This window comes from Sitophilus oryzae, unplaced genomic scaffold (genome assembly GCF_002938485.1).
Source record: "Sitophilus oryzae breed Bouriz unplaced genomic scaffold, Soryzae_2.0 scaffold_395_pilon_pilon, whole genome shotgun sequence".
Lineage (NCBI taxonomy): Eukaryota > Metazoa > Arthropoda > Insecta > Coleoptera > Curculionidae > Sitophilus > Sitophilus oryzae.
The window spans coordinates 261,032-274,043 of NW_022146968.1; the positions used below are offsets into that span (position 1 = coordinate 261,032).

At 42.4% G+C, this 13,012-nt stretch overlaps 1 protein-coding gene across 1 annotated transcript; it reads left to right on the plus strand.

The window, feature by feature from the left end:
- The first annotated feature begins 8,653 nt into the window (after positions 1-8,653).
- On the plus strand, positions 8,654-9,367 carry LOC115885492. Its single transcript, XM_030904435.1, has one exon. It carries the CDS (start codon positions 8,654-8,656, stop codon positions 9,365-9,367), a length of 714 nt encoding a protein of 237 aa, XP_030760295.1.
- Positions 9,368-13,012: the final 3,645 nt, after the last annotated feature.

Sequence of the window (13,012 nt, forward strand, 5' to 3'; positions counted from 1 at the left end):
GTTTAAACAATAAGATTATAGAGAATTCTACGGAACTACAAGACAAAATAACGGAGATTGAGGAAGATGTAAATAGAAAAATCGAAATTTTGAAAGAACAAATAGCAAAGGCAAATTCACCAAAATGTCAAGAAACATCGGAGGGACCGAAACTAGTCGAAAATAGGTATGCCTCAAAATCAGTTATGAAACCTCCACAGTTTGACGGAAAAACCGCTTGGGCCAATTATTTTTGCCAATTTGAAGCCGCTGCGAGAGCGAACGGCTGGACAATCGCTGAAAAAGCTACCGCTTTGACTATCGCACTGCGAGGAGATGCGACTGATATCCTACAGACACTGTCACCATCGGAACAGGGAGATTATCAGCAATTGGTACGACATTTAGAAATGAGGTACGGCCAAGCTCATTTGGAACATGTCTATCAATCCCAGCTAAAAAATCGCATTCAAAAGGCAAATGAGTCTCTGCAGGAGTTTGAAGCCGACGTAGCCCGCCTCGTTCGCCTTGCGTACCCTGCTACGCCCGAGAATGTTATGGAGCGATTGGTAGTACAGGCATTCTCCGACGGCTTACGTGACAACGAGACAAGACAAGCACTTCTCCTAGCCCACCCAACGCACTTGGTGGATGCTTTAGCACATGCCCTAGAATTCGAGGCCGCGAAACAAAGTTCTCGGTCTTTAGGAAGAGTACAGGCCATCGACGAATGTTCCGACGAATCCGTGGAAGGGATTGTTCGGAAGGTAATGGACCAGTACATGGGCAAGAAGGGACTGATTCATTGCTGGAACTGCGGACAGGTAGGACACGTGCGAAGCCGTTGTAAGGAGAAGAACGAAGAACCGGCTTCGTCGAGGTCGGAAAACTACTAAGGGTCGAAATGAAGGGGCACACGTCGACCTGTACCCAACATGCCCCAACGAAAACTGCTCGAGTCGCCTCGCTACAACACAAATTCAACAGCATGTTTGTGGATGGTTTTGTTGATGGAGAGTTCCGGACTATGCTGTTGGATACAGGAGCGACGAAAACTATTATCAGACCGGACATTCTTAAAACATCGAAGAAGGTTAAAACAACACAATGGCGACTACGTACTGCTACGGGGGGCTCTGCTGCTGTCCATGGAGAAGTAAACCTTAATTTTGTTATTGGGAGCACCAGTTTTGAACATCCAGTGGTAGTAGCAGATATCGAAGATGAACTTATTCTCGGAATGGACATCATGGCCACTAGAGGTTTTGAACTAAACTTCAAACAGGGAATTTTGAAAATAAATGAAGAAGAAGTGGTTCTACATCGAAAATGTGAGGAGACGCTTCGCGTGGTGGTAGCAGAAGATGTTTCGATCCCTGAGCGCTGTGAGATATTTTTGGATGGTTGCCTGGAAGATAAAATGAATAATGGGAGTATTATTCTGTTGGAGCCAAGGAACCATGACAGCGAAATAGGACGGGGGATCGCTGTTGGAAAAGCCCTGCTACGAGCGAAGAAAACTGTACCGGCGAGAGTAATGAACACAAATTATTATTCTGTATCCTTGAAGAAGGGAACCCTTTTAGGGTACTGTTGTTCGGCTCCTCAGTCATTCGAAGCGTGGAAGCCTCCAAGTTTCAACTTCAAAAATTCCGGACAAAATGGTGAAGGAGTTAGTAAACGTTAAAGGATTATCTCCCGAAAATAGTAGAAAATTGAGAAACCTAATAATCAAGTATCAAGATGTGTTTGATAAAGGAGAAGCAGGACAGAGAGATCGTACCAATTTAGTGTAAGAGTCTCAATTTATTTTTCTTTGGTTCAGTGAAAAATAAATAGCCTTACTGGCGTACAGTAAGTACACTGGCGTAGTAGTAAACTTAAATCTCTCGGGCGCCACCTCTGTTATTTATAGTGGAAGAGGTCCACGTTTCGCCAATACGGGTAGCTTTTATACAGTGGAGATACCAGGGAGTGATGAAATGAAAAGAAATAAAACACACAGTTAACTATAACATAACATTAAGGCTTTATTTAATTAATTAACTATATGCTAAATACCCCAGGAAGTTTCACGACTTTAAATTGTAATGAAAGTGAAAGAAAATTTATAATTAAAGACTCGTAAAATAAAATTTACAACAACAATCGAGCACCTCTAGAGTTTTGACCGTATAATCTCGATATGCAACTCACTGTCCGATTTAATCACGCGAATTCAAAGCGCGTTTTTGACATGACGTTCTAGCAAATAAAACGACGCGAGTTTCTAACCGGCGTCTAACTCGACTTTCTAACCGTCGGCGACGTCGTTCCAGACGTCCCGGGATAAACAAACGCGAGCCTGGATCGTTCGCAGTAGAACGAAACGGCGTCCTGTGGGATAATTACGCACCCGAGCCCCTGAATCGTTCGCAGTAGAACGAGACGGCGTCCTGTGGGATAGATACGCACGCGAGCCCTGAATCGTTCGCAGTAGAACGAAACGGAGTCCTGTGGGATAGGTACGCACGCGAGCCCTGGATCGTTCGCAGTAGAACGAAACGGCGTCCTGTGGGATAGATACGCACGCGAGTCCTGGATCGTTCGCAGTAGAACGAAACGGAGTCCTGTGGGATAGGTACGCACGCGAGCCCTGGATCGTTCGCAGTAGAACGAAACGGCGTCCTGTGGGATAGATACGCACGCGAGTCCTGGATCGTTCGCAGTAGGACGAAACGGAGTCCTGTGGGATAGGTACGCACGCGAGCCCTGGATCGTTCGCAGTAGAACGAAACGGCGTCTCGATTAGTCGTCTGGATAAGCACAGTCCACACCGCCCGGTCAGGACCACCTCGGGATGTCGGCGAGATCCCACGGCGCTCCTGATGAGAATACGGGAACTACAGAACCAGTCGCGGAATAGACGAGATCCTGCCCTAGTTCCAAGAACATTCGCGACCCGGGCGTTTACTGTACCACCTTGCTCGTTATCTCTCTCACGCTCCTTCTTTCCCCTAACAAAAGAAATCGTTCTTCGCGTCCACGTGATCCGTTCAGCTCGCCAACCTGCTAGAGGACAGTTGGCCCTGAACGAACACAAGTTTTGCCGGCTTTTACGTTCGCGCGCTTTCCTCGCGTCCACGGGATCCGTTCAGCTCCCCAACCTGCTAGAGGACAGTTGGCCCTGAACGACACAAGTTTTGCCGGCTTTTACGATCGCGCGCTTTCCTCGCGTCCACGTGATCCGTTCAGCTCCCCAACCTGCTAGAGGACAGTTGGCCCTGAACGAACACAAGTTTTGCCGGCCTTTGCGATCGCGCGTTCTAACTATCTCTGTCTCCCCTTATCCCTATAACGCGTCAAGGCAGTAAAGTAAACGGTATTAACAATAAAAGAATACGACCTACTCTCGATCACTTTGGCGGTGGGTGCTTACCTTATACAATACGGCGGCAGGCGGCAGGCGGCTGGCAGCTGGCAGCAGGACACTTGGCAGGGCACTCCGGACTCGAACTTCACTGTTCACGTGCGACCACACAACTAACTCTGTCGTGCCAGTACTGCCGAGGTACTCGACTACGCCCTCCCCTCAAGCCTGCACTGGTAGGGAGAGCGGCGCAAACGTCTCGGTTTCTCGCACCGAACCACGGCGACCAAAACCGATCAAAACTCTCTTACAAAATGGCAATTAAATATTTAACTTATTTAATTCAACAATAGAAACACTAATGAAGTTCATTACAATAATGAGTTAACAATAAAATACCCTGCCTGTCATTATTACAAGAGAATCAAGTCTCTATTATTCTAGTATAATATTAATATAATGTACAGGGTGGCCCAGAAATTTTATGAACTTCATTACATTAGTACAACATAAAATTGATACCGGAGATGCACGACCAATCAAACAAAATCCGAGAAGACTTCCGCTCGCCAAACGTGAAGAAGCTGATAAAATTCTTCGAGAAATGAAAGAAGAGGGTGTCATCGAACCATCTAACAGCCCGTGGACATCGCCGGTAGTACTAGTAAAGAAGAAAGACGGTACCACCAGGTTCTGTGTTGATTATCGGCAGCTCAATAATGTTACCAAGAAGGATAGTTATCCCCTGCCGAGGATAGACGATACTCTAGACACGCTGGCGGGGTCAACGATACGTTAGATCTACGTTAGATCTGAAGAGTGGATATTGGCAAGTCGACATGGCGCCGAAAGACAGAGAGAAGACAGCGTTCTCGGTGGGCTCTGGACTGTGGCAATTTACCGTCATGCCTTTTGGATTGTGCAACGCGCCAGCTACCTTTGAAAGACTAATGGAGTCTGTTTTAAAGGGACTATCGTGGACTACCTGTTTGGTGTACCTGGATGACATCATAGTGGTTGGGAAATCCTTTGACGACCATCTGAAGAATTTGGAAGAAGTTTTCAAGCGACTAGGGAGCTCTGGTTTGAAACTTAGCCCCAAGAAATGTCATCTGTGTCAAGAAAAGGTGCACTACTTGGGCCATGTAGTCTTCTCCCAAGGAGTTGCGGTAGATCCACAGAAGACCAAGACAGTGGAAGAGTGGCCAATACCTAAAGATAAACATGAACTACGAAGCTTTTTGGGACTATGCACATACTATCGCCGCTATGTACAGGGTTTCGCCACCATCGCAAAACCATTGACCACACTTACCGAAGGCGAGAGGCGTTTCTCTTGGGACTCAGATTCTGATGAGGCATTCCGAAAATTCAAGAAGGCCCTGGCTAGTGCGCCCATACTTAGCTACCCTCTTGGCAACGGAAACTTTATATTGGATATCGACGCTAGCAATGTTGCGTTAGGCGCTGTTCTGTCTCAGATCCAGGATGGTCAAGAAAAAGTCATTGGTTATTTTAGTAAGACCTTGTCAAAACCGGAAAGGAACTACTGTGTAACCAGACGAGAATTACTAGCAGTAGTTAAAGCAGTGGAACACTTCTACAAGTATCTCTATGGAAGAAAGTTCTTGTTAAGAACAGACCATGCTGCTTTGAAATGGCTGTTGCAGTTTAAGAATCCCGAAGGGCAGGTAGCTAGATGGATTGAACGATTACAAGAATTTGACTTCGACACAGAACATCGAGCTGGGGCAATCCATCGAAATGCCGACGCACTTTCCAAAAGACCTTGCGCTAAGGACTGTAAGCATTGTTCCCGAGCAGAAGAGAAAGAAGTGAAACTCCTAAGAACAACTGTGGTTAATGATAGTTGGCAACCCGAAGATCTTGCAAATGACCAAACCAGTGACCCAGAATTAGGTTTAGTAATTAACTGGAAAAACGCAGGCCAAAGACCAACGTGGGAAGATATTTATATATAAGTTTACAGATATTCGCCGAACGTAAAGTCATACTGGGCTCAGTGGAATTCTTTTGTAATAGATAACGGACTACTTCGCCGTGTGATCGAGAGACCGGAGGGACAAGAAGAGAGAAGGCAGATCGTCATTCCAAAGAAGAGGGTCCCAGAAGTCTTGGAGGAAGTTCACAATGGAACCAGCGGTGGACATCTTGGTGTTACCAAGACACTTGGCAAGCTGCGTGAACGGTTCTACTGGGTGAACTGCAAAGAAGATGTGAGGGCCTGGTGTAAGAAATGTGACATTTGCGCAGCCATTAATGGGCCACAAAAGCGTGGTAAAGCCCCTATGCGCCAGTACAATGTTGGTAGTCCCTTCGAACGAATAGCGATCGACGTGGCTGGTCCTTTCCCGGAGACGAACGATGGCAACAAATACATTGTGGTAGTAATGGATTACTTCAGCAAATGGGTCGAGGCCTACGCGTTGCCAAATCAAGAAGCGTCCACGATTGCTGATGCCCTTGTTAAAGAATGGATCTGCAGGTTTGGTGTTCCCATGGAGCTTCATTCAGATCAGGGAAGAAACTTTGAGTCCAATCTGTTCCAAGGCGTCTGTGAAGTCCTGAACATCCGCAAGACCAGGACGACTGCTCTACATCCACAATCCGATGGGATGGTTGAACGCATGAACAGAACTATCAACCGTTATCTGGCCAAAGTAGTCTCTGACCACCAAAGAGACTGGGACAAATTTCTTCACCTGTTCCTGTTGGCCTACCGTTCATCCGTCCAAGAATCTACAGGGCAAACTCCAGCCAGCATCGTTATGGGACGGGAAGTGCGCCTACCCTGTGATCTGAAATTTGGTTGCCGACCGGGAGAAGAAGTCGCCGGAGAAGATTATGTCCACACACTACGTCAAAGGATGGACGACATTCATCAGAGAGTCCGCCTAAATATTCAAAGTGCTAGTGACCGAATGAAGGAACACTACGACATTCAAGCTGAGCATGGAGGATACCAACCAGGGAAGTTGGTGTGGCTATATAACCCGCAGAGACGTCGTGGGTTATCTCCGAAGCTACAATCCTCGTGGGAAGGGCCATACGAAGTCATGGATAGAATTAATGACGTCGTATACCGTATCAGAAAATTGCCAAAAGGAAAACCGAGGGTAGTCCATTTCAACCGTTTGAGCCCCTACCAAGGCGAAATAGAAGATCGTGCTGGGACCGTGAGAACCTGCAGCTTTGATCCCCCTGATTCGGAGATGTCCTTTGACGATTTCATGGCCCGATACAACAGCAGTGAGAAGGCTCGCTATGGTGTAACCAAAGAAGATCAACGAGACCTCTTTTCCGTGCCTCCTGATTATTCGCTCGCTCATTGTGTGGCTCGAGATTTGCGGATGTCCAGAGGAATCGCTGCGACGTTCAATGAGAAGTTTGGGCGTGTCGGAGAACTACGCCGACAGGATCCAGAGGTTGGAAGCGTCTTGAGGCTAACCGACAATGCACATGGTCAAGCAAGGCACATCTTCTACCTGGTCACCAAGGAATGGTCCCCGAGTAAGCCGACTTATCTCAATCTATGGAAGACCCTGATTGAACTGAGAGAAGCCCTGCTAAACAACAACATTGCACGATTAGCCATTCCGAAGCTGGCGTGTGGACTCGATGGTTTGAGTTGGCGTACAATCCGGAACATGATTGAAGTCTTGTTCAGATTTACGGGAATCGAGATCCTCGTTTGCTGCTACAACCCAAAGCTGAGATCGGGAGAGAAAACTGTAGACTGCTATTTCTACCAGACTTCGCAATGTACCAGGGGCCAGCTTTGCAAATACCTTCATTCACCGTGTACATCTCGGGACGAGCATGTGCCTAAGAAGGGGGCAGTGTTGCGGACCCGTGTGAACTCGACCTAACCTAACTATATGTCCCGCCCTCAGATGACCTTAACATCGCATTAAAGAATAGACACGGTAATGATTCATTCGTTCGAGAAGAATCGAGTCCCACTGGACTGGACTAGTACATACGAGAACATTCTGAAAACTTCTCTACGCACCTAACGATCTATGGACTATTCTAGTGTTCTTTACCTGTCGGTATAAAAGCCGGCGGCTGTGGCCTACAGGGGGTAGTTATAAATATACAGTTGACGCGCTAAAATTCAAAATAAATTCTTAGTTATAAATCGTTTGTAAATAGTTCTATAAGTCTTTTATCGTTATTGTTTTTGTTAATTAGTGTATAAATAGTGTTTAAATAAATTGTGACTTTCTATCCACACGGAACCGACGAAAAACGTAACAGTATTAACCTTTCCGGGACCGTGCGCGGTATTTTAGGTACCCCAGATGCGTTTTTTCTTTAATAACTTTTAGAATTTTTATTTCTCACTTTTTTCCTATCAGGTAATCCTAGAATATATATTACAAAACCCTTTTTTAATAAAAATAGCCAAATAATTTTTTTATTTTCCGCGAAAAACTGAAACTTATTGCCTGGGGTACCTCCGTTACCTCGCACGGCCTGCAGTGATTCGAAGTCCTACACGCACTATTCATGTTTTTTCGTGTTGGTGACTTTGTATGAAGACGTAAACAAGTTCTATATTCAGTTTAGTGTTGGTATTTACTGTGATATAGTAAGTTAGTGTGTGTATTTATTGAAAAATGGCACAAAAGGAATATACTGATGATGGGCTAACAAAAAAGAAATTCCTGCCGAATTCGCTTCGAGAGCTGCGAAGAGCAATCAATCCTTCAGCACAAGGACTTGTACTTCTAAACGTTCTAAGAAATAAATAAAATAGTAACAAGTTTCACAAAACTGTAAAAACAGCAATAAAATTATTTCTTGCCAAAAGCACAATTCCTATAAATCCTGCTAAAGAGACTCAACCTAATTCAAACCGAAGATGCGGCTTTTGCGCCAGATCACGTAAGAGAAAAACAAAAATATTATGCAATACATGCAAAAACCCCATTTTTAATATTCTCGGCAAAGAATCTAAAACGTTTTTATGCTCTGACTGGCAAAATAATGTGTAGAAAACTAATAAGAGTTTAGTTTTAAAATTAAATGTTTTTTATATTAAAAAATACAAAACATTTAAATTATTGACGTTTTATTATTAAACTTTACAAATAATTACTAATAATTTACCTGAGTGACAAAATATTAATAGTTTTTGAAATATTTCAGTGGGGTATCGTAGTTACCCCACACGGCCTGAAACGTAACTTTTTGTAGCACGGTCCCGGAAAGGTTAAACAAGTATGTAAACTATTTTTTGTTGCAGTGAAATGGATAAAAGCACGGTGTTCAAAAAGGGCTCTTTGGTCTGAAGAAGACATGAGATCAGCCCTTACCGCAATACGAAGGGGTAGATGTTCTCAAAGAGTAACTGCGATGAGGTTCAAAATTCCACGAAGAACACTGAGGGACCATTTAAAATCTAGAACCCATGTTAAAAAAATTGGTAGGAAATCAATACTAAGTAAACACCAAGAACAAGATCTTGTGAAAAGAATTGTACGATTGGCTGAAATAGGGGTACCACTAACAATGAAGCTGTTAAGACACAATGTATTTAGGTTCTGCAAGATAAATAAAATCAAAAATAATTCCAATGAAGAAAAATGCATGACAGGTAGAGATTGGATGCGAATGTTTTTAAATAGAAATCCCGAAATCTCAAAGCGTAAGGCACAGTTCATGAATCAAGCTAGGGCTCAAAAACTTAATAAATTTATAGTGGACGACCATTTTAAAAAACTTGGTAAGCTCTTAGATAATTTGGAACTAAAGCAAAATCCTGCCAAAATTTTTGATATGGACGAAAAAGATTGCCCGCCGACTTTACATCACCAGCCGGCAGTGCTTGTAAAGAAGGGTTCACAAAGAGTTCATTTCATCGCAAATGAACATGCCGAAAGTGTTACTATAGTTGGTTGTGTATCAGCTATACCCCCGATGATTATTTTTAAAGGTAAAAGGTTAAAATCAGAATTGACAAACAACTTGCACCGGGAAGTATTGTTAGAATGGTACCAAAAGGATTTATGATCAAGGATCTTTTTGTTGATTTCATTAAACATTTGGCGAAGTTTAAGCCCCCCGGAAAAGTTTTTTTTTTGTGTTTGATGGAGCAGCTTGCCACCTTGTTATCGAAATTGTTGTAGCTGCTGATGAAAATGATATCGTCCTCTACTGCCTACCCTCAAACACTACGCACGAGCTCCAACCATTGGATAAATCCGTTTACCGATCTTTTGAACATCACTGGGATGTAGAACTGCTTCAATACCAAGTTAAAAATCTAGAAAGAAAGATTAATAAAACCAGTTTTAATACAATACTGACTAAAGTTTGGTCAAAGTGTATAACACACACATTCAAACATCATTAATGGCTTCAGAGCTGTAGGGCTTTATCCATTCAACCCCCAAGCCATACCTCAATCACAGTAAATTCACAGTCAAATCACAGTCAACAGCTGGAAGTTCGCATAAAGTTAGACTCTAATGTATATAGAGAAAATAGCGGCTTTTAAGTTTTACAGATCATTTTAATAAATATGTAGCTATGGCAAAACATTTGGAGCCCCCGTACACTGAAAGCCAACTTATTCAGGTAATTGCTCGACATTTTCCTCCTAGTGTATCTTGCACCTTGGCAGGAACTACAACTTTTCTAACTAAATATGCTATCGCAATCTGGCTCGCCTGTAGATAGTAGCAAAAGTAGAGCCATTCATTTAGAAAATTATCCGGTGGATGATTTGTTGAACGATGGAAATTGTAATTTCGATCATCTCAGTGTACCAAATCGTTCTTCTATTTTAGAATTAAGTTTATATGGGTTTTCCTTTCCTGCTCTCGTTGATACAGGTAGTGAAATCTCAGCTATTTCGGAAGATGTATGGAATCGTTTTCCAGATAATTTAAAAGCAGATATAACATGTTTTCCATGCACAGGTGTAAGAATAACAGGAGCATTTAAAAGTAAACAGAAAAAAATTCAATTACAATCTCTTATAATATTTTATTGTAATGGCAATTTGTTTAAACAAGAATTTTTTCTGGTTAACGATCTCGTATATCCTATTATTTTAGGTATAACTTCTTAAGAATATATCAAGTTACAATTGATTTAAAGAATAATTTTTTAGCTTGTATGTTGAATGGTAACATTGTTAATCTGCCTGAGAAAAAATATTTTCCTGAATACGAGGGGTATGAAAAAATTAACTTAAGGTGTATACCCAAATATGAATTAGCTTGTGCTACTCTTTCGGAGGAAAAAGATACTAATTCAAATAACACTATCAAGCATTTTATTTTAAGTCAAACTGAGCAAGAAATTTTTCAAAATTTATTAGACAAAAATAAGTTTGTTTTTTCTAATGTGCCAGGTTTGGTTTGGTTTGGTTTATTATATATAAATTACGTACATGAAATTCGAATGATTGATAAAAATCCCTTTTTTATTAAACCATACCCTATACCAGTTGCAGATAGAGTGTCGGTAAATGAAACGGTTAAAGAAATGGAGCGTCTCGGTATTATCGAACGGGCCGCTACTTCGTATATCTCCCCCATAGCTGCAGTAATAAAAAGAGACGGTACGATACGACTGTGTCTAGATGCGCGACGCTTGAATAGTCAAATGGAGAGGGATCATGAGGCGCCGCGACCGATGGAGCAAATTTTGAATACACTTAATTTTGATGAAACTAACGAATCGTAAATATTTTTCGCGTTTAGATGCGACGAACGGCTACTGGCAAATACCACTCGCACCGGAGTCAAGGAAATATACCGGTTTTATGATTGACTCTAAAACCTACGTTTTTCGCGTTCTTCCCTTCGAACTGCGTCATCTTCGTTTGCGTCGTTCTGCGTCATCTTCGTTTGCTTCGTTTACTTCGTTCACTGCGTCTCTACTGCGTCATCTTCGTTTGTGCGTATGATTAGTCAAGTATTTGGGCCGGAGTTCGATTCATTTATAACTGCCTATATTGATGACATTTTAATAATATCTAATTCATTTAATGAATATATTAGACACTTTAAACTTGTTTTTGACCGGTTAAATGAAGTAGGATTAACGCTGAAGCTTAAGAAATGTGCATTTTTTGTACGGAATTACCATTTCTGGGATATATTTTAAATAGCGAAGGAATTAAACCGGATCCAGCGCGAATAGAGGCAATAACCAGCTATCCGCGTCCTAAAAATATTAAGCAGTTACAGAGATTTTTAGGGATGTGCAATTTTGATAGATCGTTTTGTCAATCTTTTTCGGGTTTTTGTGAACCTTTGTCGAGACTTTTAAGAAAAAAGACAAAATGGGAGTGGAAAGACGAAGAACAAGCGTTTAACAAAATAAAACATGAATTATCTGAGGCTACAATTCTGTATCACCCAAACTTATCATCCGACTGGCATGTTAGTGTTGATACTAGCGAATACGGACTGAGCGCGCATCTTTTTCAAATTGTTGAAAATCAACAACGCACGGTTACGTGGGCTAGTCGTTTATTATTGCCTAGAGAGACTCGATGGCGCATTTATCTTTTAGGTCGTCACTTTACGATACATACCGACAATAGAGTTCTGACTTATATAAAATCTTGTCGTCTTCTATCGCCACGAATTTCTATGGGCACTTGCGCTTCAAGAATATGATTTTTCCATCGAGTTTCTTCCAGGAAAGAATAATATAATAGCCGACGCGTTGTCTCGCGATGCCTATTCTATCCCGGAGACATCTGACTCGAGATGTTTTAAAATATTATCTACTATCAAGTTACCTCTTGATTTCCAGCGCAAACTAAAGTCTTTTTCTAAGCTGCAACGCGAGGATAAAAAATTAGCGGATATTATTTCACAGTTCGAAGTAGATTCGGAATTGCGGAAACACGAAGATATGTTATATAAGCGTCAAGCAGCGGACGAACCATGCTTAGTATGTGTCCCTAAACACTTACAGCGTGAATTTGTTGAAGCTTTTCATAGCATGTTGGGTCATTATGGAGTGTACAAGACTTGGTCGGCACTGAGACACGAGGTTTGGTGGCCAAACATGCCCTACCATAAAGCAGGTACTACGTTGTTGCGATTCTTGTCAAAAATCAAAATCGTCCATCATGCCAAAACCACCGCTTAATCCTGTCATTCCTGAAGGAAAGGGAGATCTCGTCGCGTTAGATTTGTATGGGCCATTACCTAAAAGTCGTGGAGGTGTATCGTACATTCTCGTAGTGTTGGATGTATTTACGAAATACGTTGTTCTTTATTCACTTAAAAAGGCTACTTGTCGTGCAGTTCTTAAAAAATTGATTCTAGACTATTTTCCCAAGAACGGGCGTCCTGAACGTATTTTATCAGATCACAGTTCGCAGTTTACCGCAAAACGTTGGCGGGAAACTTGTAACGATGTTACTTAATTTTTGTGATAATTAATTTGTAGTGATTAAATTAATTAGCTTGTAATTATCAAATTATTTATAAAATGATTATTTTGTTAAAAGCAAGCAGTAGAGTCTTGGTTCGTATCGATCGATAGTGGCGGGGATACGGCGCGCGCCGTTGTCCCCACTGTGTGCTGCTTTCCCCACTCCGGTAGACGAGAGCAGTACCGTTAGAAAATCAAAAGTCGTCAGTTGCTTGGTACCTGGGTTGGCGATTAGACGACAGCTGAACTCTG